The 26,487-nt window shown below is 36.7% G+C and overlaps 1 protein-coding gene across 6 annotated transcripts in view; it reads left to right on the top strand.

The window, feature by feature from the left end:
• Window positions 1-26,487, top strand: part of CEP135 (centrosomal protein 135) — a 76,509-nt gene that overhangs the window by 10,370 nt on the left and 39,652 nt on the right. For 4 of the 6 annotated variants that reach the window (XM_036854026.1, XM_036854021.1, XM_036854027.1 and 1 more), the window contains 7 exons: window positions 9,438-9,566; window positions 11,482-11,697; window positions 14,630-14,695; window positions 17,225-17,363; window positions 20,062-20,285; window positions 24,455-24,607; window positions 25,496-25,648. In XM_036854026.1, the coding sequence (XP_036709921.1) occupies window positions 9,438-9,566; window positions 11,482-11,697; window positions 14,630-14,695; window positions 17,225-17,363; window positions 20,062-20,285; window positions 24,455-24,607; window positions 25,496-25,648 (1,080 nt within the window). The remainder of the gene's footprint in view (window positions 1-9,437; window positions 9,567-11,481; window positions 11,698-14,629; window positions 14,696-17,224; window positions 17,364-20,061; window positions 20,286-24,454; window positions 24,608-25,495; window positions 25,649-26,487) is intronic. The other 2 variants (XM_036854022.1, XM_036854024.1) reach the window with 2 other exon arrangements.

Raw genomic sequence — 26,487 nt, 5'->3', positions numbered from 1 at the left:
TAGATTATAACTTTAACAAGCTTTGTTCTTTCCTACTTTCTGTTGGTGTCTTGGCTAAATTCTGACTTGGATAATTATAGGCTTTCTTTCTTAACATGCTTACTGAAGTTTAAATTGGGTAACATGTTTTTCATTTTCTGCACATGACTATGTTTTTTTGGAGTGAAGAAATCTGCACATACAAATATAGATGTAACTTATGTGTTGGTGTAACTGTTAAGTTTATAAAGTACTTTGAAGATTACTTGGATAAAATGGAGTGAAAAGGAATTATGTCAACCAAAAAGCTTACTTCATGGAGAGGTGTGGAAGATATCAAATATGCACATGAGATGAATTGTATTGATATTTTTCAATTTATATTCAGGCATTCTTTCATCATATTTTTTTCCAAGTACTTTATGAACATAAACTGACCAATCTTTACTATCTCTGTATGAGGTGGCTGGGGTGTTTGGAAAAAATAACCTGACCGTTCTGATTGAAACCACCAATTTATTGTGGTTATCAATCTTGATTGAGTCCACTCTGTTGCCTATCAGTTGTTGTTTTTTTTCCAGATTTTACTGTTCTCTTCAAGCTCTTTCCCTGGCCTATTAAGACCCTCCTTCTCAGGATATCACCTTTTTTTCAATTTCCTATCTCTACCCCTTTAAAATGAGCAATATTCACACTCAGGCTCTTCTTAAGACTTAGTGGTTAGGGTGGTGTTCTTCCTGTTTAAGGTTTAGTCTTTCTGCCTGTGCACTTGGCCCCATTTCCTCTCTTCTCCTTAGGATATTGCTTTAATCAATTATTCTTTAACAAGCTTACATGGCCGCTTTACAATTATAAATTTTTTAGTCTTCTTAACAGTCCTGTGAGGAGGCACTAGTGTCATCACTAATATCCCTTTAAAAATCTCTTTTAACTACTTTTCCCTCTTGCTAATTAATGTCTTCCCCCTCATGTGTCCTTCTCTAAAGAGTATTGTATTCTTCTTTCTCTGCTTCTTCACCTCCTGTTCACTCCGTAACGTTTTTCAGTCTGGCTTCTGTCCCACACTTTATAAATTGATCTAGTAATTGATACCACTGACATTAATTGCTACCTCCAGAAGGATACTTTAAGTCTTCATTTTCGTGATGCACTCTGTAGTATTTGACATCATTCATAATTTTTCTTTGAAACTCATCCATGGCTTCATTTTCTTTTGGTTTTCCTTTTCCTGCTTTTTTTTTTTAACCTCTTATAATATCTTCTTTGCTTTTTTCCTTTGCCTGCTCCCTAAAATATCACTGTTTCTCAAGATTCTGTCTTTGACTCCTTCTCCTCTCCCTCTGTTTTTTCTCCAATAGTCTCATCTACTCTCTTAGTTTATTACCTGAATACTGATGACTCCCCAGTGTCTCAGGCTCAAACCTCTCTGCTGAGGACCAGACCCATATACCCAACTTGACACTGGGCATTTCCACTTGGATGAATGCTCTCTGTACACATATGCCTAGTGCTGAACTTGCCAACTTCTGTCTCAAATCTCTTTTTCCTCCTATATTCTCTACTTTGGTTGGAAGCATCAGCATTTGCCCAAGCCAACATTCTGTAGTCTTTCTAGATCTCATTCTCCTCCTGTCACACACCACTCACCATGCTCTGTCAGTTCTGAGTGCTTCTTTTTTTTTTTTTTTTTTTTTAAATAAATTTATTTAATTTTTAAATTTTTGACTGCGTTGGGTCTTCACTGCTGTGCACAGGCTTTCTCTAGTTGAGGCAAGCGGGGGCTTCTCTTTGTTGCAGTGTGTGGGCTCTAGGCGCGCGGGCTTCAGTAGTTGTGGCACATCGGCTCAGTAGTTGTAGCTCGCGGGCTCAGTTGCTCCACGGCATGTGGGATCCTCCCGGACCAGGGCTCAAACCCATGTCCCCTGCATTGGCAGGCGGATTCCTAACCACTGCGCCACCAGGGAAGTCCCCTGAGTGCTTCTTAAACTTACTACTTCTGCTCTGCCCTGTCCCACTGGCCCTAATCATCTCTCATCTATTCCTACAAGAGGTCTTCCTGCCTCTGGTCTTACTCTTATCAAATTCATCCTTTAGTCCAGAGTAATATTTCTGCCAGCGAAGTATTCAGTGCTTATCGTAATTAGTTCCTGCCTAATTCTTCAGACTCATCTCCAGCTATTAGTTTCCTCGCACATTACAATCCAGTCATACTGAGTCATTTCTGCTCCCTCAAACATATCATGTTGCTTTATGCTTCTTTGTCACTGCCTGGAACATCCCTCCTTTCTCCTCTGCCTAGCATCATTTATAACATTTTTGGACTTGTTTATTTGATAAGGCCTTCATTAATTTCGATAGACATGACTATATTATGGAGTCTAAATCACTTTATTCCCTTGACTACTTTGGTACCATATACCTATTTCTATTTTTCTACCATTGAACAACATATTAAAGCAATTATTCGTTAGCTTGCTTGCTTTTCCTGTAAAGCTGTGTGTTCCTGAAAGTAAGGGACTGTGTTTTATTCATCTTTGTATACTTAGAACTAAGCTCAATAATTGTTTGTTAAATTGAATACTTGGCTGTTGTTTTCAAATTTTTTGGAAAAGAAAACCAAAGATTGAAAGTGTGTGGGTTTTTCCAGATTCTTATTTTTTTTTTTTTAATATTTGAATTTTATTTTATTTATTTTTTTATACAGCAGGTTCTTATTAGTCATCAATTTTATACACATCAGTGTATACATGTCAATTCCAATCGCCCAATTCATCACACCACCATCCCCACCCCCCCGCGGCTTTCCCCCATTGGTGTCCATACGTTTTCTCTCTACATCTGTGTCTCAAATTCTGCCCTGAAAACCGGTTCATCTGTACCATTTTTCTAGGTTCCACACACATGCGTTAATATACGATATTTGTTTTTCTCTTTCTGACTTCACTCTGTATGACAGTCTCTAGATCCATCCACATCTCAACAAATGACCCAATTTCGTTCCTTTTTATGACTGAGTAATATTCCATTGTATATATGTACCACAACTTCTTTATCCATTCGTCTGTCGATGGGCATTTAGCTTGCTTCCATGACCTGGCTATTGTAAATAGTGCTACAATGAACATTGGGGTGCATGTGTCTTTTTGAATTACGGTTTCCTCTGGCTATATGCCCAGTAGTGGGATTGCTGGGTCATATGGTAGTTCTATTTTTAGTTTTTTAAGGAACCTCCATATTGTTCTCCATAGTGGCTGTATCAATTTACATTCCCACCAACAGTGCAAGAGGGTTCCCTTTTCTCCACACCGTCTCCAGCATTTGTTGCTTGTAGATTTTCTGATGATGCCCATTCTAACTGGTGTGAGGTGATACCTCATTGTAGTTTTGATTTGCATTTCTCTAATGATTAGTGATGTTGAGCAGCTTTTCATGTGCTTCTTGGCCATCTGTATGTCTTCTTTGGAGAAATGTCTATTTAGGTCTTCTGCCCATTTTTGGATTGGGTTGTTTGTTTCTTTAATATTGAGCTGCATGAGCTGTTTATATATTTTGGAGATTAATCCTTTGTCTGTTGATTCATTTGCAAATATTTTCTCCCATTTTGAGGGTTGTCTTTTCATCTTGTTTATGGTTTCCTTTGCTGTGCAAAAGCTTTGAAGTTTCATTAGGTCCCATTTGTTTATTTTTGTTTTTATTTCCATTACTCTAGGAGGTGGATCAAAAAAGATCTTGCTGTGATTTATGTCAAAGAGTGTTCTTCCTATGTTTTCCTCTAAGAGTTTTATAGTGTCCGGTCTTACGTTTAGGTCTTTAATCCATTTTGAGTTTATTTTTGTGTATGGTGTTAGGGAGTGGTCTAATTTCATTCTTTTACATGTAGCTGTCCAGTTTTCCGAGCACCACTTATTGAAGAGACTGTCTTTTCTCCATTGTATATCTTTGCCTCCTTTGTCATAGATTAGTTGACCATAGGTGCGTGGGTTTACCTCTGGGCTTTCTATCTTGTTCCATTGATCTATGTTTCTGTTTTTGTGTCAGTACCATATTGTCTTGATTACTGTAGCTTTGTAGTGTAGTCTGAAGTCAAGGAGTCTGATTCTTCCAGCTCCGTTTTTTTCCCTCAAGACTGCTTTGGCTATTCGGGGTCTTTTGTGTCTCAATACAAATTTTAAGATTGTCCTAGTTCTGTAAAAAATGCCATTGATAATTTGATAGGGATTGCATTGAATCTGTAGATTGCTTTGGGTAGTATATAGTCATTTTCACAATATTGATTCTTCCAATCCAAAAACATGGTATATCTCTCCATCTGTTGGTATTATCTTTAATTTCTTTCATCAGTGTCTTATAGTTTTCTGCATACAGGTCTTTTGTCTCCGTAGGTAGGTTTATTCCTAGGTATTTTATTCTTTTTGTTGCAGTGGTAAATGGGAGTGTTTCCTTAATTTCTCTTTCAGATTTTTCATCATTAGTGTATAGGAATGCAAGAGATTTCTGTGCATTAATTTTGTATCCTGCAACTTTACCAAATTCACTGATCAGCTCTAGTAGTTTTCTGGTGGCATCTTTAGGCTTCTCTATGTATAGTATCATGTCATCTGCAAACAGTGACAGTTTTACTTCTTCTTTTCCGATTTGTATTCCTTTTATTTCTTTTTCTTCTCTGATTGCCATGGCTAGGACTTACTTCCAAAACTATGTTGAATAATAGTGGTGAGAGTGGACATCCTTGTCTTGTTCCTGATCTTAGAGGAAATGCTTTCAGTTTTTCACCATTGAGAATGATGTTTGCTGTGGGTTTGTCGTATATGGCCTTTATTATGTTGAGGTAGGTTCCCTCTATGCCCACTTTCTGGAGAGTTTTTATCATAAATGGGTGTTGAATTTTGTCAAAAGCTTTTTCTGCATCTTTTGAGTTGATCATATGGTTTTTATTCTTCAATTTGTAAATACGGTGTATCACATTGATTGATTTGCATATATTGAAGAATCCTTGCATCCCTGGGATAAATCCCACTTGATCATGGTGTATGATCCTTTTTTTGTTTTTTTAAATGTGTTGATTTATTTATTTATTTATTTATTTATTTATTTATGGCTGTGCTGGGTCTTTGTTTCTGTGCAAGGGCTTTCTCTAGTTGTGGCAAGTGGGGGCCACTCTTAACTGCGGTGCACGGGCCTCTCACCATCGCGGCCTCTCTTGTTGCGGAGCACAGGCTCCAGATGCGCAGGTTCAGTAATTGTGGCTCACGGGCCCAGTCACTCTGCGGCATGTGGGATCTTCCCAGACCAGGGCTCGAGCCCGTGTCCCCTGCATTGGCAGGCAGATTCTCAACCACTGCGCCACCAGGGAAGCCCTGTATGATCCTTTTAATGTGTTGTTGGATTCTGTTTGCTAGTATTTTGATGAGGATTTTTGCGTCTATTTTCATCAGTGATATTGGTCTGTAATTTTCTTTTTTTTTTGTATCTTTGTCTGGTTTTGGTATCAGGGTGATGGTGGCCTCATAGAATGAGTTTGGGAGTGTTCCTTCCTCTGCAATTTTTTGGAAGAGTTTGAGAAGGATGGGTGTTAGCTCTTCTCTAAATGTTTGATAGAATTCACCTGTGAAGCCATCTGGTCCTGGACTTTAGTTTGTTGGAAGACTTTTAATCACAGTTTCAATTTCATTACTTGTGATTGGTCTGTTCATATTTTCTGTTTCTTCCTGGTTCAGTCTTGGAAGGTTATACCTTTCTAAGAATTTGTCCATTTCTTCCAGGTTGTCCAGTTTATTGGCATAGAGTTGCTTGCAGTAGTCTCTTAGGATGCTTTGTATTTCTGCGGTGTCTGTTGTAACTTCTCCTTTTTCATTTCTACTTTTATTGATTTGAGTCCTCTCCCTCTTTTTCTTGATGAGTCTGGCTAAAGGTTTATCAATTTTGTTTATCTTCTCAAAGAACCAGCTTTTAGTTTTACTGATCTTTACTATTGTTTACTTTGTTTCTGTTTCATTTATTTCTGCTCTGATCTTTATGATTTCTTTCCTTCTGCTAACTTTGGGTTTTGTGTATTCTTCTTTCTCTAGTTCCTTTAGGTGTAAGGTTAGTTTGTTTATTTGAGATTTTTCTTGTTCTTTGAGGTAGGCTTGTATAGCTATAAACTTCCCTGTTAGAACTGCTTTTGCTGCATCCCATAGGTTTTGGATCGTCGTGTTTTCATTGTCATTTGTGTCTAGGTATTTTTTGATTGCCTCTTTGATTTCTTCAGTGATCTCTTGGTTATTTAGTAACGTATTGTTTAGCCTCCATATGTTTGTGTTTTTTACGTTTTTTCCCCTGTAATTCATTTCTAATCTCATAGCTTTGTGGACAGAAAAGATGGTTGATATGATTTCAATTTTCTTAAATTTACTGAGGCTTGATTTGTGACCCAAGATGGGATCTATCCTGGAGAATGTTCTATACGCACTTGAGAAGAAAGTGTAATCTGCTGTTCTTTGGATGGAATGTCCTATAAATATCAATTAAATCTGTCTGATCTATTGTGTCATTTAAAGCTTCTGCTTCCTTATTTATTTTCATTTTCAATGATCTGTTCATTGGTGTAAGTGAGGTGTTAAGGTCCCCCACTATTATTTTGTTACTGTTGATTTCCTCTTTTATAGCTGTTAGTAGTTGCCTTATGTATCGAGGTGCTCGTATGTTGGGTGCATATATATTTATAATTGTTCTATCTTCTTCTTGGATTGATCCCTTGATCATTATGTAGTGTCCTCCCTTGTCTCTTGTGACATTCTTTATTTTAAAGTCTGTTTTATCAGATATGAGTATTGCTACTCCAACTTTCTTTTGATTTCCATTTGCATGAAATATCTTTTTCCATCCCCTCGCTTTCAGTCTGTATGTGTCCCTAGGTCTGAAGTGGGTCTCTTGTAGACAGCATATATATGGGTCTTGTTTTTGTATCCATTCAGCAAGCCTGTGTCTTTTGGTTGGAGCATTTAATCCATTCACGTTTAAGGTAATTATCGATATGTATGTTCCTATGACCATTTTCTTAATTGTTTTGGGTTTGTTTTTGTAGGTCCTTTTCTTCTCTTGTGTTTCCCACTTAGAGAAGTTCGTTTAGCTTTTGTTGTAGAGCTGGTTTGGTGGTGCTGAATTCTCTTAGCTTTTGTGTGTCTGTAAAGCTTTTGATTTCTCCATTGAATCTGAATGAGATCCTTGCCGGGTAGAGTAATCTTGGTTGTAGGTTCTTCCCTTTCATCACTTTAAGTATATCATGCCACTCCCGTCTGGCTTGTAGAGTTTCTGCTGAGAAATAAGCTGTTAACCTTATGGGAGTTCCCTTGTATGTTATTTGTCATTTTTCCCTTGCTGCTTTCAATAATTTTTCTTTGTCTTTAATTTTTGCCAGTTTGATTACTGTGTGTCTCGGCGTGTTTCTCCTTGGGTTTATCCTATGTGGGACTCGCTGTACGTCCTGGACTTGGGTGGCCTTTCCCACGTTAGGGAGGTTTTCGACTATAATCTCTTCAAATATTTTCTCGGGTCCTTTCTCTCTCTCTTCTCCCTCTGGGACCCCTATAATGCGAATATTGTTGCGTTTAATTTTGTCCCAGAGGTCTCTTAGGCTGTCTTCATTTCTTTTCATTCTTTTTTCTTTATTCCGTTCCACAACAATGAATTCTACCATTCTGTCTTCCAGGTCACTTATCCGTTCTTCTGCCTCAGTTATTCTGCTATTGATTTCTTCTAGTGTAGTTCTCATTTCAGTTATTGTATTGTTCATCTCTGTTTGCTTCTTCTTTAATTCTTCTAGGTCTTTGTTAAACATTTCTTGCATCTTCTTGATCTTTGCCTCCATTCTTTTTCCAAGGTCCTCGATCATCTTCACTATCATTATTCTGAATTCTTTTTCTGGAAGGTTGCCTATCTCCACTTCATTTAGTTGTTTTTCTGGGGTTTTATCTTGTTCCTTCATCTGGTACATAGCCCTCTGCCTTTTCATCTTGTCTATCTTTCTGTGAATGTGGTTTTTGATCCACAGCCTGCAGGATTGTAGTTCTTGCTTCTGCTGTCTGCCCTCTGGTGGATGAGGCTATATAAGAGGCTTTTGTAGGTTTCCTGATGGGAGGGACTAGTGGTGGGTAGAGCTGACTGTTGCTCTGGTGGGCAGAGCTCAGTAAAAGTTTAATCTGCTTGACTGCTGATGGGTGGGGCTGGGTTCCCTCCCTGTTGGTTGTTTGGCCTGAGGCAACGCAACACTGGAGCCTAGGTAGGCTCTTAGGTGGGGCTAATGACAGACTCTGGGAGGGCTCACGCCAAGGAGTACTTTCCAGAACTTCTGCTGCCAGTGTCCTTGTCCCCACGGTGAGCCCCAGCCACCCCCCACCTCTGCAGGAGACCCTCCAACACTAGCAGGTAGGTCTGGTTCAGTCTCCCCTGGGGTCACTGCTCCTTCCCCTGGGTCCCGATACGCACACCACTTTGTGTGTGCCCTCCAAGAGTGGAGTCTCTGTTTCCCCCAGTCCTGTCGAAGTCCTGCAGTCAAATCCCACTAGCCTTCAAAGTCTGGAAGTCTAGGAATTCCTCCTCCCGTTGCCAGACCCCCAGGTTGGGAAGCCTGACGTGGGGCTCAGAACCTTCACTCCAGTGGGTGGACTTCTGTGGTATAAGTGTTCTCCTGTCTGTGAGTCACCCACCCAGCAATTATGCGATTTGATTTTACTGTGATTGCGCCCCTCCTACCATCTCATTGTGGCTTCTCCTTTGTCTTTGGATGTGCGGTATCTTTTCTGGTGACTTCCAGTGTCTTCCTGTCGATGATTGTCCAGCAGCTAGTTGTGATTCTGGTGTTCTCACAAGAGGGAGTGAGAGCACGTCATTCTACTCCGCCATCTTGGTTCAGGTTCCGGTTTTTCCAGATTCTTGTATGTGAATTCGTGGTTGGTAGTGATGTTTTTAATCATAGTCTGTTGTTTTCTAAATAATAGATAATTAATTAAATTCACTCCAGCCTCATATCCCTTTTAATATTGAGTTTCAGTAGCAAATCACTTTCCTTTGTGTTTTACATTCATTTGTTTATCCCACATTTATTCCACCAGGCAGTGAAGTAGTTCAGACTCAGTTCCAGTAGTTAGTAGTTTCTTTTTATATAAACATTGCCTACTCTTAGAGGAGGAAAAAACAAAACAAAAAAATTAAATTAGGAAGAATCTCTTCAATAAAAATACTTATGAAACCTATGTTGACAATTCTTAGGTTGATATTTTCTGTGTATATTTTTGCTCTGCATAAATTCATTTCATAATCCCATTTATGTGTGGGTATATATATGAGTGTTAATCTTTTGTATATATTGTGGGACCTAAGAAAAATGGAAGTATATCCAAATAAATGTTTATCCAGTGTTAATCATTTCAGTTTAAAACCCGAGTTTTTAAAATGATAGCATGACTTTATGTCTTCAGATTGAACTAAGAGAACGAGAGATAGAACGACTGTCGGTTGCATTGGATGGGGGTCGCTCCCCTGATATCCTTTCTCTGGAGACTAGAAATAAAGCCAACGAAAAGCTTATTGCTCATTTAAATATTCAGGTAATGACTTTTATAATTATTTCACTGAGCATATAAAATCATAAGTGTTTATAATGGTCTGTTGGTTTGTGAAAGTGACAGGGTTGTTTGCTTGGCTATTATTTACAGTGGAAAAAATTTGATAGAGTCAAAGTATCCAAAATTGGGTGCAGCTATTGAAAAAGCATGTTTTTAAAGAATATTTAATGAGGTAGGAATATATACACCATAATGACAAATATTTAAAAGAAGAGAATAAACCATAGGTAAAATGTTACCTTCAATTTGCTTTAAAAAAAAAAGTGTGTGTATAAAATTGATGACTAATAAGAACTTGCTGTATAAAAAAATTTTTAATTTTTAAACACTTGGTGAACACAGAAAAATAATGTGTGTATGCATTCAGAGAGAAAACACTAGAAGAGAATACATCAAAATACACTAACAAAGTTTATCTTTGTGTGATGGGATAGTCTTCTTTATGATTTTCTCCATTTTCAAAATTTTTATGACAGTATTTCTTTTATAATATAAAAAAGATGATTTTTTAAAATAAATATAAAAATTAAACATATAGTTTTCACTTACCTATGTAGTGGTTTCCCTTGTCATGCATTTGACCTAAGAGTGAAAGAACAAGAGACTTCTATGAAGCATGACAAATGACCTTTAGAAATTTATTTATTTGTTTTTTAATTGAAGTATAGTTGAGTTACAATGTGTGTTAGTTTCTGGTATACAGCAAAGTGATTCAGTTATACATATTATATATGTATTCTTTTTCATATTCTTTTCCATTATGTTTTATTACATGATATTGAATATAGTTCCCTGTGCTATACAGTAGGACCTTGTTCTTTATTTTATATGTGGTAGTTTGTATCTGCTAATTCCAAACTCCTGATTTATCCGTCCTCCATCCCCTTACCCCTTTGGTAACCATAAGTTTGTTTTCTATGTCTATGAGTCTGTTTCTGTTTAGTAAATAAGTTCATTTGTATTATTTTTTTTTATTCCACATATAAGTAATATCATATGGTATTTGTCTTTCTGACTTACTTCATTTAGTATGATAATCTCTAGGTCCATCCATGTGTCTGTAAATGGCATTATTTCATTCTTTTTTATGGCTAGGCAATATTCCATTGTGTGTGTGTGTGTATATATATACATACCACAACTTCTTTATCCATTCGTCTGATGGACATTTAGGTTGTTTCCATGACCTTCAGAAATTTAGATGTCACTGCTGCCTAGACTGCAGTCAGAATAGAGTAAGCCCCAAATATCAGCAGTAGCTCTCGAGCAGTGCTGTTCAATAGAAATAGGATATGAGCCACATATGTAATTTAAAATTTCCTAGTAGCCTGATTAAAAAAGTAAAAAGAAAACAGATGAGATTAATTTTAATAATGTATCTACCTAAATATATCTAAAATATTACCATTTCAATATGTAATCAATGTTGTCAAATATCATTGCAACATTTTACTTTTTTTTGTACTAAGTCTTTGGGATCCTGTTTGTATTTTATATTTATAGCACATCTCTGTTTGGACTAGCCACATTTTAAGTGCTCAGTAGCCATGTGTGGATGCTAGTGGCTACTATATTGGACAGCACTCTAGACTAATATTATCATCGTAGTGATAATCTTGTCATATTTTTAAAACTCTGTATTGGGAAAAAGTTCACACAGATTTCTTACTTATCCTTTCCTTCCATGCTTGAAAATTGAAGACAGTGGATATATATTTTTACTAAACCACACATTGTCAGTTTTGCAAATCAAAACAGTATAAGTTTGCAAATGTAAAATAGCTGGGGTTTTAACTTTTGGTTTTTTAAAAAATATAGTATTTTGAAATATTTTGGAAGTTCAGTATTTTAATAATTTTCCAATTTATATACCTTATGAATTACAAATTCAATTTAGGTTGACTTTCTTCAGCAAGCTAATAAAGACCTGGAAAAGCATATACAAGAGCTTATGGAAACCAAGGAAACAGTAACTACTGAAGTTGTTAATTTAAGTAACAAAAATGAAAAACTCTGCCAGGAATTAACTGAAATTGACCAGTTAGCACAGCAGTTGGAAAGACATAAAGAAGAAGTGCTTGAGACTGCCGACAAAGAACTTGAGGAAGCAAAGGTGTGTCTATGTTGTGGAGATGCTCATTAATTCTTCTGGAGTATGGTGAGCTTGAGACCTTTTGATGTCCTATTCGGGCCTTTTGGTTTGTTTTTTTGATTCACGTTTTTCTAAGGTGTTGTTTACATCCCCTAAATTCTTGCCCTTTTTCTAGTTGTTTGTCTTTCTGAAGCACATCTCTTCTTAGGACAGCTCTCCAGACTCTATCCTCTTTTCCTACAAGATTTTCACCTCTGTCCTTTTATCTCTGCATTGTGAGCAGGCTTCTGAAGTTTGTCCTCTAAGTCACTTTGTGCTCATGAACCTTTAAAGGTATTTTTCGAAACTGTGTATGTCCTTGCACATTTTTAAGTTGATAGCTAACATTTTTCATCTTCAAGTTTAAATAGATGCAAAGGATGTAATTTCTAATCAATTCTAAGTATTGATCTCTTAAAACTGTCATATCATTCTTTTAAATATAGCCAGTATAATCCAAATGACCGTTCTTGAAATCCTCACAAAATTTTATCCTATTTTAACATATTTTATGCTTGAATATCTTTTTATAATAACTCATATCAAATGTCTCTGCAATTAAAAAAATACATGAATTGAAATTTTTTATTTTAAAAAATGTCCTGCGACTGTAAGGTTCAGAGTGTTAGTATTTAGTATTTTCCTCTAAATAGTGTTATCATTATAATTATTAGTAATCAGTGGATCAAAGTGACAACTATAGTACAAATGTTGATAAATACTTATTAAATAAAAAAGTAAAATTTTATTGGAAATACATCTCTTAGTAAGATATAATGGGAGAAAACAGTGTCTTAATCAAAGGCTTCGGCCAGCTCCAACATTTCAGGTTATCTTTTTGTCTGGGCTTCAGAAGTTTTTTATAAGTAGAGATAGAATTACATTAGATGCATGCCCTTCTTTTGAAAATTGGGGAAAAGGCAGTTGTGGAAGGGGAGGTGGGAAAGAAGAACTCACATGATACCTAGAGCACAAGCAAGTTCTCAGGTAGATAATTTTTAAGAAGGACTGTATGTGCAAATTAAGCATCCAGATATTGATTCCTTAAAACTATATATACATATATATATAATATATATTGTAAATAATATATCATTTATATATATATATATATATATATGATAGTTTTACATAATACTTGGATAGTCTTTATGTTATCCCAGGAATGAGTATAACCTCGTTTGAAGATCACTACTTTACATCAGTTGAATAATATGAGTTAATTTTATAGTGTCACCTCCACTAATTAGGGGAATAGAAGGAAACTACCTCAACATAATAAAGGCCATATTATGAAAAGCCCACAGCTAACATCATACCCAGTGACAAAAGACTGAAAACTTTTCCTCTAAGGTTAGGAGCAAGGGAAGAATGCCCATTCTCACTACTTCTATTCAAATAGTACTGGCAGTCCTAACCAGAGGAATTAGGCAAGAAAAAGAAATAAAAGGCATCCAAATTAAAAGAAAGAAGTAAAATTATGTTTCCAGATGAGATGATCTTATGTGTAGAAAACCCTAAAGATTCCATTAAAAAGGAAAAAAAAACCAAACAACTAATAAATTCAGCAAACTTGCAGGATACAAAATCATTGCATAAAAACCTGGTGCAATTCTATATGCTAGTAATTAAAATACAAAAAGGAAATTAAGAAAATAATCCCATTTACAATAGCATCAAAAAAGAATAAAGGGGGCTTCCCTGATGGTGCAGTGGTTGAGAATCTGCCTGCCAATGCAGGCGACATGGGTTCGAGCCCTGGTCTGGGAAAATCCCACATGCTGCAGAGCGACTAGGCCCATGAGCCACAACTACTGAGCCTGCGTGTCTGGAGCCTGTGCTCCGCAACAAGAGAGGCCGCGATAGTGAGAGGCCCGTGCACCGCGATGAAGAGTGGACCCCACTTGCCTCAACTGGAGAGAGCCCTTGCACAGAAACGAAGACCCAACACAGCCAAAAATAAATAAATTAATTAAAAAAAAAAAAAGAATAAAGTATTTAGGGATAAACTTAATCAAGGAGGGAAAAGACTTGTACCCTGACAGCTATAAAACACTGCTGAAAGAAATTAAGACAGAAATAAATGGAAAGATATCCTGTGTTCATGGATTGGAAGACTGTATACTGCTCGAATGTTCGTACTACCCAAAACAATGTGCAGATTCAGTGTAATACCTCTCCAAATCCCAATGGCATTTTTTACAGAAATAGGAAAAAAATCCTAAAATTCATGTGGAATCTTAAGGGACCCAGAATAGTCAAGACAGTCTTGAAAATGAAGAACATAATTATTGCGGTTTTAATTTTGCTTTTGTGGCTTTAGTTTCATTGCAGCACTCCTGTATCTCATTCCTCTCCTTTTCCACTTCCTTTTGCATATTCTGTGCTGTGCATACAACATATTGAACACAGCTTCACGTGTCCCATTGGCAGTAATCAAGAATGACAACTTGGCTCAATAAAAGATTCCTATTAGGTTATAATATTTTAACCTTGGCATTCAGCACTCTCAGAGGATCCTGTATAGAGGATCCAGGTTGGTAGTAGCAGGTGGTGAGAAAGCAAAGATAGGAAAGTCAGGAAATGACAGGGCCACAAGATGAATCCTAAAAATCAAGGGTCAAGGAAAGTCCTACAAGTATACAGATAGAAAAAGATTTTCAAGTAGCCCTCTCGTTTCACATGTTACAGATAGGTCCCTGTAAGCATTCAGGATACCAAGAAATTAAAGAGAAACCTAAACTTTGCCTCCTCCTCATTGAAACTGAGGGTTAGGGCTGGCTAACACCTCAGATCTCACTGGTGAGAGGGAACATGAACTGCTCGAAAAATGGCTTGGTCTCATTTGCACTGTGACTTAGTGATAAGTATTCTTGACTTTTAGGTATTTACCTAATAGGCTTTTTATTCCTAGAAAGAGATTAAGCAAAAGCTATCTGAAATGCGGAATCTTGAAGAAACAATGGGAAAACTTCAACTGGTAAGTAGGTGTTTATTGCAGGGGTCCCCAACCCTCGGGCCGTGGACCGGTGCTGGTTCGTGGCCTGTTAGGAACTGGACCGCGCAGCAGGCGGTGAGCGGCGGGCGAGCAGAGCTTCATCTGCTGCTCCCCGTCACGCGCATTACCGCCTGAGCCATTCCCCCCCTCCCATCCGTGGAAAAATGGTCCTCCACGAAACCGGTCCCTGGTGCCAAAAAGGTTGGGGACTGCTGTTATGTTGAATTGCCAGCGTTTTCATCAAGAAAATTTTTATGTTTTATTTTACTTTTTTTTTACTAAGATATAATTAACCTTTCATGATATTCACTCTTTTAAATGAACAATTCAGCGGTTTTGGTATAGGCACAAAGTAGTGCAACCATAGTTTGTCCAAGTTATGGAAGACCTTCTAAACCGTGGCAGGATGTTTGGATTTTATTCTAGTGGACAATAGAAAGCTATCTAAAGTGTAAGCAGAATAAGATAAAGGCATCGGAGATTAAAATGAATGAACTAGTTTCTTAGAAAATGTGAGAAAGTAATTTAAGGTATTAAAATGATCTTCATCTCTCAGGGGTCTCATTGCTACTCTGCTCCCGCAGTTTTGTATCCACTCCCTGAGGGGCTGTCTGGTCAGTCTTTAACTTGCCATTGGCAAGGCTGGCGTGGGCAAAAGAGTGAGGAGGAAGATAGGAGGTGCAGTGGTGTTTTTCATTACTGTCTAATTCCAGAACATTTTATCACTCCAGAAAAAAACTTCATATCCATTAGCAGCCACTCCTCATTTTCCTCTGCTCAGCCTCTGACAACCACTGGTCTGCTTTCTGTTTCTGTAGATTTGCCTATTCTGGATATTCTGTATAAAAGGAATTATATAATATGTGACCTTTTGTGTTTGGCTTTCACTTAGCACAATGTTTTCAAGGTTCAAGCATGTCATAGCATGTATCATTACTTCTTTTTGTGGCTAAGTAATATTCCATTGTATATATATATTTAGTTTCATTTATATTTTTATAATTCTTTAATATCATACATAATAGGTAGCAAGTTACACTCAAATTTGGAAAACCTGTTAGGAATTTTATATTCTTTAAATGACTTCATGACTTGTCAGTTTACTAATATTTAAACTAAAAATTGATAGTTACTTCGTAAAATTTTGTTGACTTTTATTAAAAGCACTCAATCGTCTTTTAATAATTTTGTTTGGTATTACAAACCATTTTACTAGTCATATTGTTTGTTCTGGTGGTCTTCAAATGAGAAAACTAGGAATCATCCCAGCATAAACCTAGATGTAACATATAGTCTTAGAGCCTAGAACTGGCAGAAAGAATGTCTTGCTTACAGGTAGAAACTTCTAGGTGGTCATCCAAAAGATTGTTAAGAATTTTTTTTAATAGCCTGTTAAATTGGATGAGTTTCCACTAATATTGCAAAGACTAATACTAATTTCCAAGTTTTCTTATTACTTATACTCTTTTTACAGTCAAGCTGTAATGTTCTGGTGGCAGTCATAAGGCAAATTAAAAAACAAAGCCATTTGTGATATGCTGGCACATAGTAGGTGTTCAAATACTTGTTGATTTTTATATGCTCACTATTAACAGTGCATCACAATGGCTTCCTATTTTATTCAACTGCAGGTATTCAGTTCAGCTCAATATTGAATAATTGAATTAGCTAAACCTGCTAAATGTTCTCTACTCTTGAGTTTCATAGATATTTTTAAATTCTCCAGTGAGGTCAATAAATGTAAAGTAAATGTTTTGGTGATGTTTTCACTACAGTGTAAGCTCCGTGAGGACAGGGATTTTTGCTGTTTGTTCACTGCTGTTTGTATGCACACTGTATACAGTTATATGTGATTCATAATGCTTGTCTCAGAACTCTGACCTAGTTTCAGTATTGTTGCCTGACAGCAAGATGTTGCTGTACTTTCTGACCTTCTTATTTTTTCCATTGGTACTACATTTTATGTATTTTTAAGGTAAATACTAATGATATTATTAGCTAACAGTTATTAAGTACTTGCCATGTGCCGGATACTGTATAGAGTGCTTCACATTCATAGAGTCATCCATTCATAGATGAATCCTCAGTGTCCAGGTACTGGTCTTATCCTCATTGCACAGATGAGGCTGAGAGAGAAACCTTTGTACTTACGGATACCTATGGTAGTCTTAGAGCACTGTCTTCTGCTTTCCTTTAAACATAAAAAAAACTTAAAAATTTTTTATTGCACAAGTACATACTCATTTTTTAAAAAGACAATATGCTAAACAAATTAAAAGAAAATAAAATCCAATAGTCTACTACTTTAGAAGGAGCATTGTTGAATTGGGGTTTTATTGTTGCTTTTAGCCACAATTGATAATTAACTTTCATTGAAACCATATATATTTGACTGACTAAAAGTGTGTATGTGAATTACTCTTAAATAAATGTGCTTACAAATATCTATTTTAAGTGCTATAGTATCTATAAAGTTGCTAGAAATCTTAATTATAGTGTTAAAATTTTCAGGAATTAAACTTATGTCATAAAGAAAAGGAGAGACTGAGTGATGAACTCCTTATAAAATCAGACCTGGAAACTGTTGTTCATCAGCTTGAACAAGAAAAGCAAAGACTTAACAAAAAAATTGAAAGTTTTGCAGTTACAGGTAAAATATAAAATGTTGATAACTTAAAAAGTGATTGTGATTTCCTCTTAATGTATTATTTTTAGTAGTAGATGATCTTTCATTCATTCATTCAATAAATATTTGTTGAGTGCTTGCTGTGTATCAGAAACCAGAGTAGGCACTGAGATACAGTAGAAAACCTCTCTGTCTCAAGGACCTTACAGGGGCCTTTTACATTCTGACTAGTTGGTACAGGGAACCCCGGTTGAATATTTGTTAATGTACATATATCCTTCTTTGAGGCATGCAATAATAGAATTAATTAAGACTACGTGGAAGACCATTCTGAAATAGTGGAAAATTGAAGTATAGAATCTTTTTAAGTAAATGCAGTTTTATCATCTTCAAGTACACACACACACACTTGAAATAGGCTTTCTGCCAGGTACCCCATCCTAAATGAGTTGGTTTAAGGAACTTGTAAGAATTCATTCATTTGTTCATTCATTCATTTGACAAGTGTTTATGAACCGGTTTTGGTGCCAGGGTACATAATGGTAAACAAGACACACAAGGCCCCTGCTCTTGTGGCGGCTTTAATCTAGTTAGGGAGACAAACTAGTAGCACATAAGTGAAGAAGTTAGTTTTAGGTGATAAGGGTTTTCAAATACAACGGGAGGGTATGCTAGAGATCGACTGATCCAAGGGCTTAGTGACAGGACACCAGCCATATGAAGATCTGGGGCAATTTTCCAGGCAGAGGGGATGGCAAGTGTGGAAGCCTGGTGCCATCAAACTCCATGTAGTGAAAGAAAGCCAGTGTGCTATTTTAAGAAGAAGCTATATCCTAGGCTCTTCAGCATTCGTGTGGATTATCTGTCTGACCTTCTCTACTTACCAGCTGTATGACTTGAGCATGTTACTTAACATTGCTTCAGTTTCCATATCTATGTGGTTAATGATGGCACCTAACCCAAAAGGTTGTTGTGAGGATTAAATGGGTTAAATATATTATTAAAGTGCTTAGACCTACATATAAAAGTTTGCAATTTACTTCCTTTCATGCTAGCTCTATCCTGCCATTTCAGTGTAATTTTTCAGATACCTGAAACTCCCTCGTTTCTTTGTGTTTTGAATACATCCCCCTGCCCAAAACCTAGCCATGGATCAACCAAAACACTTACACACGAGCAGCTAAGCACTCCTTGCGTGTGCACCCGATAGTATTGATGGCACCGTAAATTATATGGTCCCAAACCACAGCACCCACCCCCTCAGTGATGTATGGAACTCTTACTCTATATTTCTTACTGCTTAGTTGCCCAGTCTCTGCAGGGAACATTTTCAAATGTTTTTCATTCTCAGTAAACCCATTCTAAGAGGATGATCTTAACCTTTGGTTTCCCCTAAGAAAATGGAAGCCGTCAGGGAGGCATTCCGTCGGTTTCCTGTCCCCAGGTCTTGAACCTATCCGTCTTTATCTTCCCTCCTGTTACATGTACCTCTTATGAAAGGCCACTGCCTCCATCTGTTCTCTAGATCCCATTCTCTCTAATTTTAAAACGCTTTCATATTAATTATCTCCTTTCCTAACTTTAGCCTTTGTACTATTTTTTCCCATTGGTATTCAAACGTGCTTACCCTTCTCCCATTCTGAAAGCAAAAATTGTACCCATTCCTATCTAGCCACTCTTTCCTTCTCATCATAGCTTTAACATCTTAAAAAGTCATCTTTACTTTTCTGCTTGATCACCAACTACCCTTTAGCACCTCAGTCCGCTCCAGTTGGCTCTGTCCTCACATCACCAATAAAACAGCTCTTGTTAAGGTCACCACTCACCTCCATTATGGTAAATGCAGTGGACACTTTCCATTCATCAATTTATTTGACTTAGCATTTAACACATTTGCCTGTTCCTTCCACTCTCATACTTTCTTACCTCTCTGGTCACTCCTCAGAATGAATTCCCCTATTCATCCTCCAGATTGCATTGCATGCTGTTCTTCTGTAGCTCTTGTCCTACTACAACTAGAATAATTATTTGACTTTGGCTATGTTTTTCATACTTGTATCCTTACCTCCTGCTGGGCATATAGTAAATACTCAATAATTATCTGTGGAATGAATGAAAGAAAAGATGGGAAGTGAATCAGAAAATGTCTTGAAAATCATTTCATGCTTTAGAGTTGTAAAGAATATCAGTTAAATTGAACTATATGAAATTGCCAGTATTAGGCTACTTTTGACTCCTGAAAAGGTGGTTTCTATGGTAAAAGTTAATAATTGTGTTTATTTGAAGAAAGACTAGTTGTTTTGACCTCTTTGTGTATATACTATATTAAATTCAAGCTTAATGTTAAAATTGCCCACATTATGATCAATTGTTGACAGGTAAATTTTCTTTTAGTGCATTTTCAGGTCATCATAATGTACCATGTGGTGATTTACTGCTTCAGTACTACTGTGTAGTACTAAATAGTACCTATCCTTGTATATGGTAAAAGCAGAGGACTTTGACTTATTGGATTTTATTTAAACTTTTAATTTTTGCTTTTGTTATTTTTCTCTTTTCCTTTCAGCATTTACCTCTTTGATATCTGGCAGTTATAGGTGATATACGAAAAAGCTAATGATTTTTAGTAACCTACATTGTAAAAGTTATTGATATAATTTATTTGGCTGATTATACATTTTATATGCAACATTGTTTTAACATTTTATACTTTAATTTGCAGAAAAAGAACTTACTTTGGAAGTTGAGAGGATGAGGCTAGAACATGGAATAAAACGACGAGACAAGTCACCTTCTCGTTTAGATACATTTCTGAAAGGTATAGAAGATGAACGAGATTTTTATAAGAAAGAGCTAGAAAGACTCCAACATTTAATACAGCGAAGATCTTGCTCTCGAAGTCATTCTACATGTGAAAAAATTCCAGTATTTAAGACACTAGAAAAGGTAATATCTCTTTATGAGAGTAATTGATAAGGCAAGAAAGTGTCTTTATGAGCAAAGTTTTATGGTTTATTATTGTATTAAATGTAACGTTATTCTACTTGCTTTTAAGAAGTCTTTCTTAATTTTGATTTTTGTTTTCCTCCATGACCTGTACTTTAGGAACACTGAATTAATTAGGAAAACTACTTAAGAACAAAGCAAAGCATACTGACTCCTGGAAATTAAGGAAAGATTGAATAGCTCATTATATATATGGGAGGAGTGCGGGGGCATCTGAGCTTCCAGAAACTGGAACCAGGAACTCGTGCTATTGGACATTTCCACTCTTTCTATCCTTTTCTTTCTGTATCAGATGCATTTTGTCTCTTGAAGCAGAGTGGCTTTGTTTATATGGCTTCATGCCATTCGCAGCCTTGGACCAGTCAGAAAGCCAGGCCACATTGTACAGACCAGTCATCTTCCATGATAACTATGCAACAGGGGAAGGTACAAAACGTCCGTGAGTGCTGGACAGATCATCCCATTTGTCCACTACAATCACATTTACAACTCGGTGGTCTAAAGACATATATTACTTAAGTTAACCATGATTTATAAGAGATTAAAAGCAGGTATCTCTATTTTAGGTCTTAATTATTTTCAACATTTTATGAATATCATTTGGGTTCTTTAGATTTTTCTTTATTTTAAGCTTTGGAGCTATAGGAGTCCTGGAGGCTTATGTGACCCTAACGTTGTCTACACACTAGGTAAAATTAGGGGAAGTTGGGAGTAAAATCATTAAAACTCAGAACATTTGATTTCAGACTTGGCTCTATTAACCAATTATGTCATCTTTTTCCTGAAGATCTCTGTCCATTGTCAAATGGTTTTGAGTCATTTTCTGATTAGACTGTTTTTTAACCTCATTGGCTAGTGACTGAATTTGATTTACAAAGTTTAGTTTAAACACTATGCTATGTTGTCTGTTACAAGCACAATGAATTGGTGGAAAATACAGTGTAAGTTAATTTATGTGTACTGAGTTGTCTTTCAAGCTCCATATATACCTAGGGATCAGGAAAAATCACTGAATTGATCGCCTTCATTGTGTCAGACAATCTTCTACAAGATGGTTGATGAGTTTAATCAAGTATTTATTAAATAGAACTGAGTAGATAAGTACCTCAACGCTTTTAAATATTTGATTTGTTTGCTTGGTGTGAATTCATAATTGAAAGACAAATTGAGATATACTGGTAAGGTACTGGTGAAATTAGGAGAGACTTTCCCCCCCTTCAACTTATTTACTTCTTGAAATGTTCTAATGTTACCTGACATAGATAAAGAATTTACTTTCTAAAGTTTAGAAAGTTGGGACATTGATAGCATTTTAAAGTCCCAGTAATAAATTGCAGGCATGGTAGGGAATAATGGGTGATGTACATGAGTGAAATGGATGGAGTATAAGACAGTTGTGAGTGCTGGGAACTAGAGTAAATTCCCACCTAAAATTTGGTATTTTAAACGTGTTTAGAAACACTTGTTGGCAGACAACAAAGACCTCTCTAAAGCTGAATTAGGTCCAGGCTGTGAGTTTTCAACCCCTGCTTTATGGCAAATTGTTAGGCAGAGTTTCTTGGGATTGCAGCAACTCAGAAAAATATTGACATTTTTAATATCAATGATTTTTGTCAACAGTACACCCATTGATTCTCTGTTGTCTGTGTAGGGACGGTACTGTCCTCTTTCACCTTGTACTCACTAGGGTTCCAAATGTGGGTTTTGAGTATAGTGTAGCGGAAAGTGCTTTGGAGTTGGAAACCTGATAGAAGTTTCAACTCTGCACACTGGCTTTATGACCTTAGACAAGTTACCTAACTTCACGTTTCCTCATTTGCAAAGTGAGGAAAGTAACTACAGCCTCTTGTGAAGGTTACGTGAGATAATTTGTAGAAGGGTTCAGCATAACACCTAGTTCCTAGTAAATGTTTCAGTTCCTTATTATTTGCTGGTTCAAAGCACATCAGGTCTAGGTAGAAAATTAGGTTCGGTTCAGTAGACATATACTGAGAATGTACTATGAATGAGACACCCAGAATATGAGATAAAGAAGACCTGTTTCCTATCCTCACAGTCTTTAGCATTGTGTGTGCATGCGTGTGTGTGTGTGTTAGGAACAGTGGAGTAGTAAAAGGGAATTATTAACACAAATATAAATACCTACATACAAGATATATTTGGAAAAGTAGGGAATTCATTCATTTTACTGGGTACCATGCTAGGTGCTGAAGATGTGGTAAGACCAGATACCTACTGTGTCCCTGATAGAGCTTACACTTTAGTGGCAAAGACACATTAAACACCCAATCATGTAAATAACTTTATAATCTCATGTATAGTAAGTGTTAATGAGGAAAGAATACAGGAAAGATTCAGAATGCTATGAGAGTACATTGAGGGAGATCTGAATTAGGTTGGAGAATCTTGAAGGACTCCTTAGAGAAAGTGACGTTTAAGCTGAGACCTAGACAGTAATGAAAATAGACTGTCAAATCCTTATTCATTGAGCTCTCCTTTTCTAAAACATAGGCAGCCCATCTCCTTTTTGTAAGATATTTTTATTTAGATACTGTTAAGTTACAGATTTTCTTTTATCGTTATTTAAATCTTGATTAAGTCCTCACCCTAATTGCTTTTGTCCTATAATACATTTTGTCCTTTAAGGTGTCCAGATAGCTAATCTCATCCATTATGCCTTGATTTTGCTTGTTTAACCAAGAGGATAACTTATTTCCAAGTGGCAGGTGAAGGGAACTTCACAGATATCTACCATTTACCAAGTCTACATTGGTCATGGTATGTGCACAGTAGATATTGAATAACATAGATCAGGATGCTTCCCAGTGTACCAAATTATCAGATTATCACTATCTGGAGCTTCTGCATTTAGTACTTGAACATTAATATACCACAGATCCCAAGTCTACATTTACCATATTTATTTTCTACAATAGCTATGAAGATAGTGGATTTTTTTGAATTGTACTGGAATAATAGGCATAATCTTGTTTTAGAAATGTTGGAAGTAGTTGCTTATTCAGTGAACGTCCCTAATGTACACCGTCTGGTAGAAATATTTATATTGGGACTTTCCTGGTGGTCCAGTGGTAAAGAATCGGCCTTCCAATGCAGGGGACGTGGGTTCGATCCCTGGTCGGGGGAACTAAGATCCCACATGCCGCAGGGCAACTAAGCCTGCACGCGCCACAACTACTGAGCTCGCCCGCCTCAACTAGAGAGCCCGCGTGCCGCAAACTACAGAGCCCACGCTCCCTGGAGCCTGCACGCCACAACTTCAGAAGAGAAAACCCACACTCCACAACTGTAGAGAATCCCGCGTGCCGCAGCGAAGGGCCTGCATGCCGCAACTAAGACCCGATGCAGCCAAAAATAAATAAAATAAATAAATAAATAATAAAAGAAATCTTAAAAAAAGAGAAATATTTATATTTATCTGATTGCAAAAATAGACCTCACATAGGTTTGAAGCTGGGATAGTTGGGGGTTGGTGTGCTAGGGAAATTGATCTTAGATTCAGTCACAGAAGACACTGAGGAATGTGCTAGGCTGTACAGTTACTTGTACTGGATGAGCAGCTATACACATACCCTCTTAATTCCTCCCCTGGAGTGGGTTATAAACTAGGGATTCCCAACAATCAGTATGAATCAGAATCACCTGGAGGGCTTGATGAACCAGTTACTGGGCCCTGTCTCCAAAGTTTCTGATTGAGTAGGTCTGGGGTGGGTCCCAAAACTTGCATGCCTAACAAGTTCCCAGATGCTACATGCTTCTGGTCTCGGGATTATTCTTTAGTTACCACCAGTATAAACAACTCAGGGAGAATGACAGTTGAAACATCTCATGGAATCTGATCAAGTAGTATCAGTGGCAACTGGGTCCCTTGCTGGGAACTTGAAGGCCAGAAAATTTGCCCCAGTACTGCCAGCACTCTCTCTCCTTCTCTCCTTATAGATTAAATATTGTGTTCCTTAATTACATTAAAGAAGTTGTGTTCTTTTTGTCTGTTAGCATCTTTCAGTCAGTCTCATCATCAGCATCCTTGTGGCAACCAAATGGTGATAATTATAACAAATGATAACTTCTGTTTTTGAATTATGTTTCAGGGTGATTACAACTCAGAAATTCATCTGATCACAAGAGAAAGAGATGAACTTCAGCATATGCTAGAAAGATTTGAAAAACATATGGAGGATATACAGTCCAATGTTAAATTATTGACAGCAGAAAGAGATAAACTAAGTGTCTTATATAATGAAGTAAGATATTGATTATAATTAAGCCAACAGATTATATAGCACCAGTTAACTGTAATGGTACCAGTATATATCCTTTAAATTACTGTAATATATGGACCTTAGTGATTTTCCTTCACAGTTAGAATTAATAAGTAATAGTTTCTGCTATCATCCTTTTCCCAAAGCAGAGCTTTCTATTGCTTTTTCATATTTATTCTTCCTCTTTTCTAGCTTATCTACGGGTCAGGTCAGTTAGGGATAATTCCCTATTTCTAAAACTACTGAATGAGTCTCAGCCTGACTCTGAGCCAAGTGTATCCTTGGGATTCAGACATGTTGGGATATGTCTATGAAACAGTGGGTAGCACTCACTAATTGGATATTAAGGACTTAGCCTCTAGGGATGGGGGGAGATTCAGTACAGTTTGGGCTAATTATAAAGCCTCAGTTGTCAGAGGGCAAGGTGAGTCTGAGCAAAGCATGGTGTTTATCACCAAAATTTGTTCCCATACCAATCTCCCATGAAATCCTACTGCTATTTTGAGAGGGAGAGAAGGACATACAGGTTAAGAGGCCAAGTTGAAAAAGCCGTTTTCACTTCTGGTGCTTTTTTGGGATTCTGCAGTACAAATTGGGCTTTTCCCACTGTTGGCTTAGATTTCTGCTTTCTTGGGACTGCTTAGTTAATTACTAGTTGTTCATCTGCTATTTGGTTTCCCAAATTTTGTGGCTGGCACTTCCCTCAATCTCCTTGTCCTTTGTTTTTATTGTTACTATTATTACATTAATCCTTTTACTCTCATTTTGGTGGCATTTGGGAAGAGAGCAAAAGTAGCATATGTTTAGTTTGCCTTTTTTTAACTGGGAGCATATCCAATGTTTTTTAATTTATATCTTTAATACATTAAGGCGCAGGAAGAATTATCTGCACTCAGACAAGAATCTACCCAAACCACAGTCTCCCATAATACTGTTAGTCTTATGGAAAAGGAAAAAGAACTTGCATTATCTGACTTAAGAAGGATTATGGCAGAAAAAGAAGCTTTAAAAGAAAAATTAAAAGTACGTATTGACTTAATTGACTTATTTTTAAAAGATAATTTATTGAGAAAAGGGGAGGTCTTTTTATGTTTTCCTGTGACATGACTATTTTGAATCTAGATCAGGGATTGGCAAACAATGGCACATGAGCCAAATCCAGAATGCTGTGTTTTTGTATTGCCCGTGTGCTAAGAATGGTTTTTACATTTTAAAATCATTGAAAAAATATCAAAAGAAAAATATTTCATGACACATGAAAATTATGAAACTCAGATTTCATTGTTGATAATACTCATTAATTGGAATACTCATTGGAATACTCATTCGTTTATGTGTTTTGTGTAGCTTTTTTTGTGCTGCAGTGGCAGAGTTGAGTAACTGCAACAAAAACTGTATGGTCCACAAAGCCTAAAATATTTATTATCTGGTTCTTTATAGAAAAGAACCAACCTCTGATCTCAATAGGAAGTCCTTCATGTGGAGGGGCATTATCTTTTTTTTGTAAAACAACTTCATTGAGATATTCACTTTACCATATAATTCACCCATTTAAAGTGTACAATTCTTTGGTTTTAGTATATTCACAGCCTCGTTCAACCATCACCACAGTCAATTTTAGAGCATTTTCATTACCTCAAAAAGAAACCCTGTACCCAATAGCAGCCACTCTTAATTTCCCCCAGCCTCCTCAGGCCTAGACAACCACTAATCTACTTTCTATCTCTAGATTTACCTACTCTGGACATTTCATATAAATTGAATCATTCAGTATGTGTTTCTTTATGTCTGGCTTCCGTAGCTTAGCATAATGTTTTCAAGGTTCATCCATTATGTAGTATGTATCAATACTTTATTCCTTT

This window comes from Balaenoptera musculus, chromosome 5 (genome assembly GCF_009873245.2).
Source record: "Balaenoptera musculus isolate JJ_BM4_2016_0621 chromosome 5, mBalMus1.pri.v3, whole genome shotgun sequence".
Classification (NCBI taxonomy): domain Eukaryota; kingdom Metazoa; phylum Chordata; class Mammalia; order Artiodactyla; family Balaenopteridae; genus Balaenoptera; species Balaenoptera musculus.
This window is presented reverse-complemented; position numbering and strand designations above follow the sequence as displayed.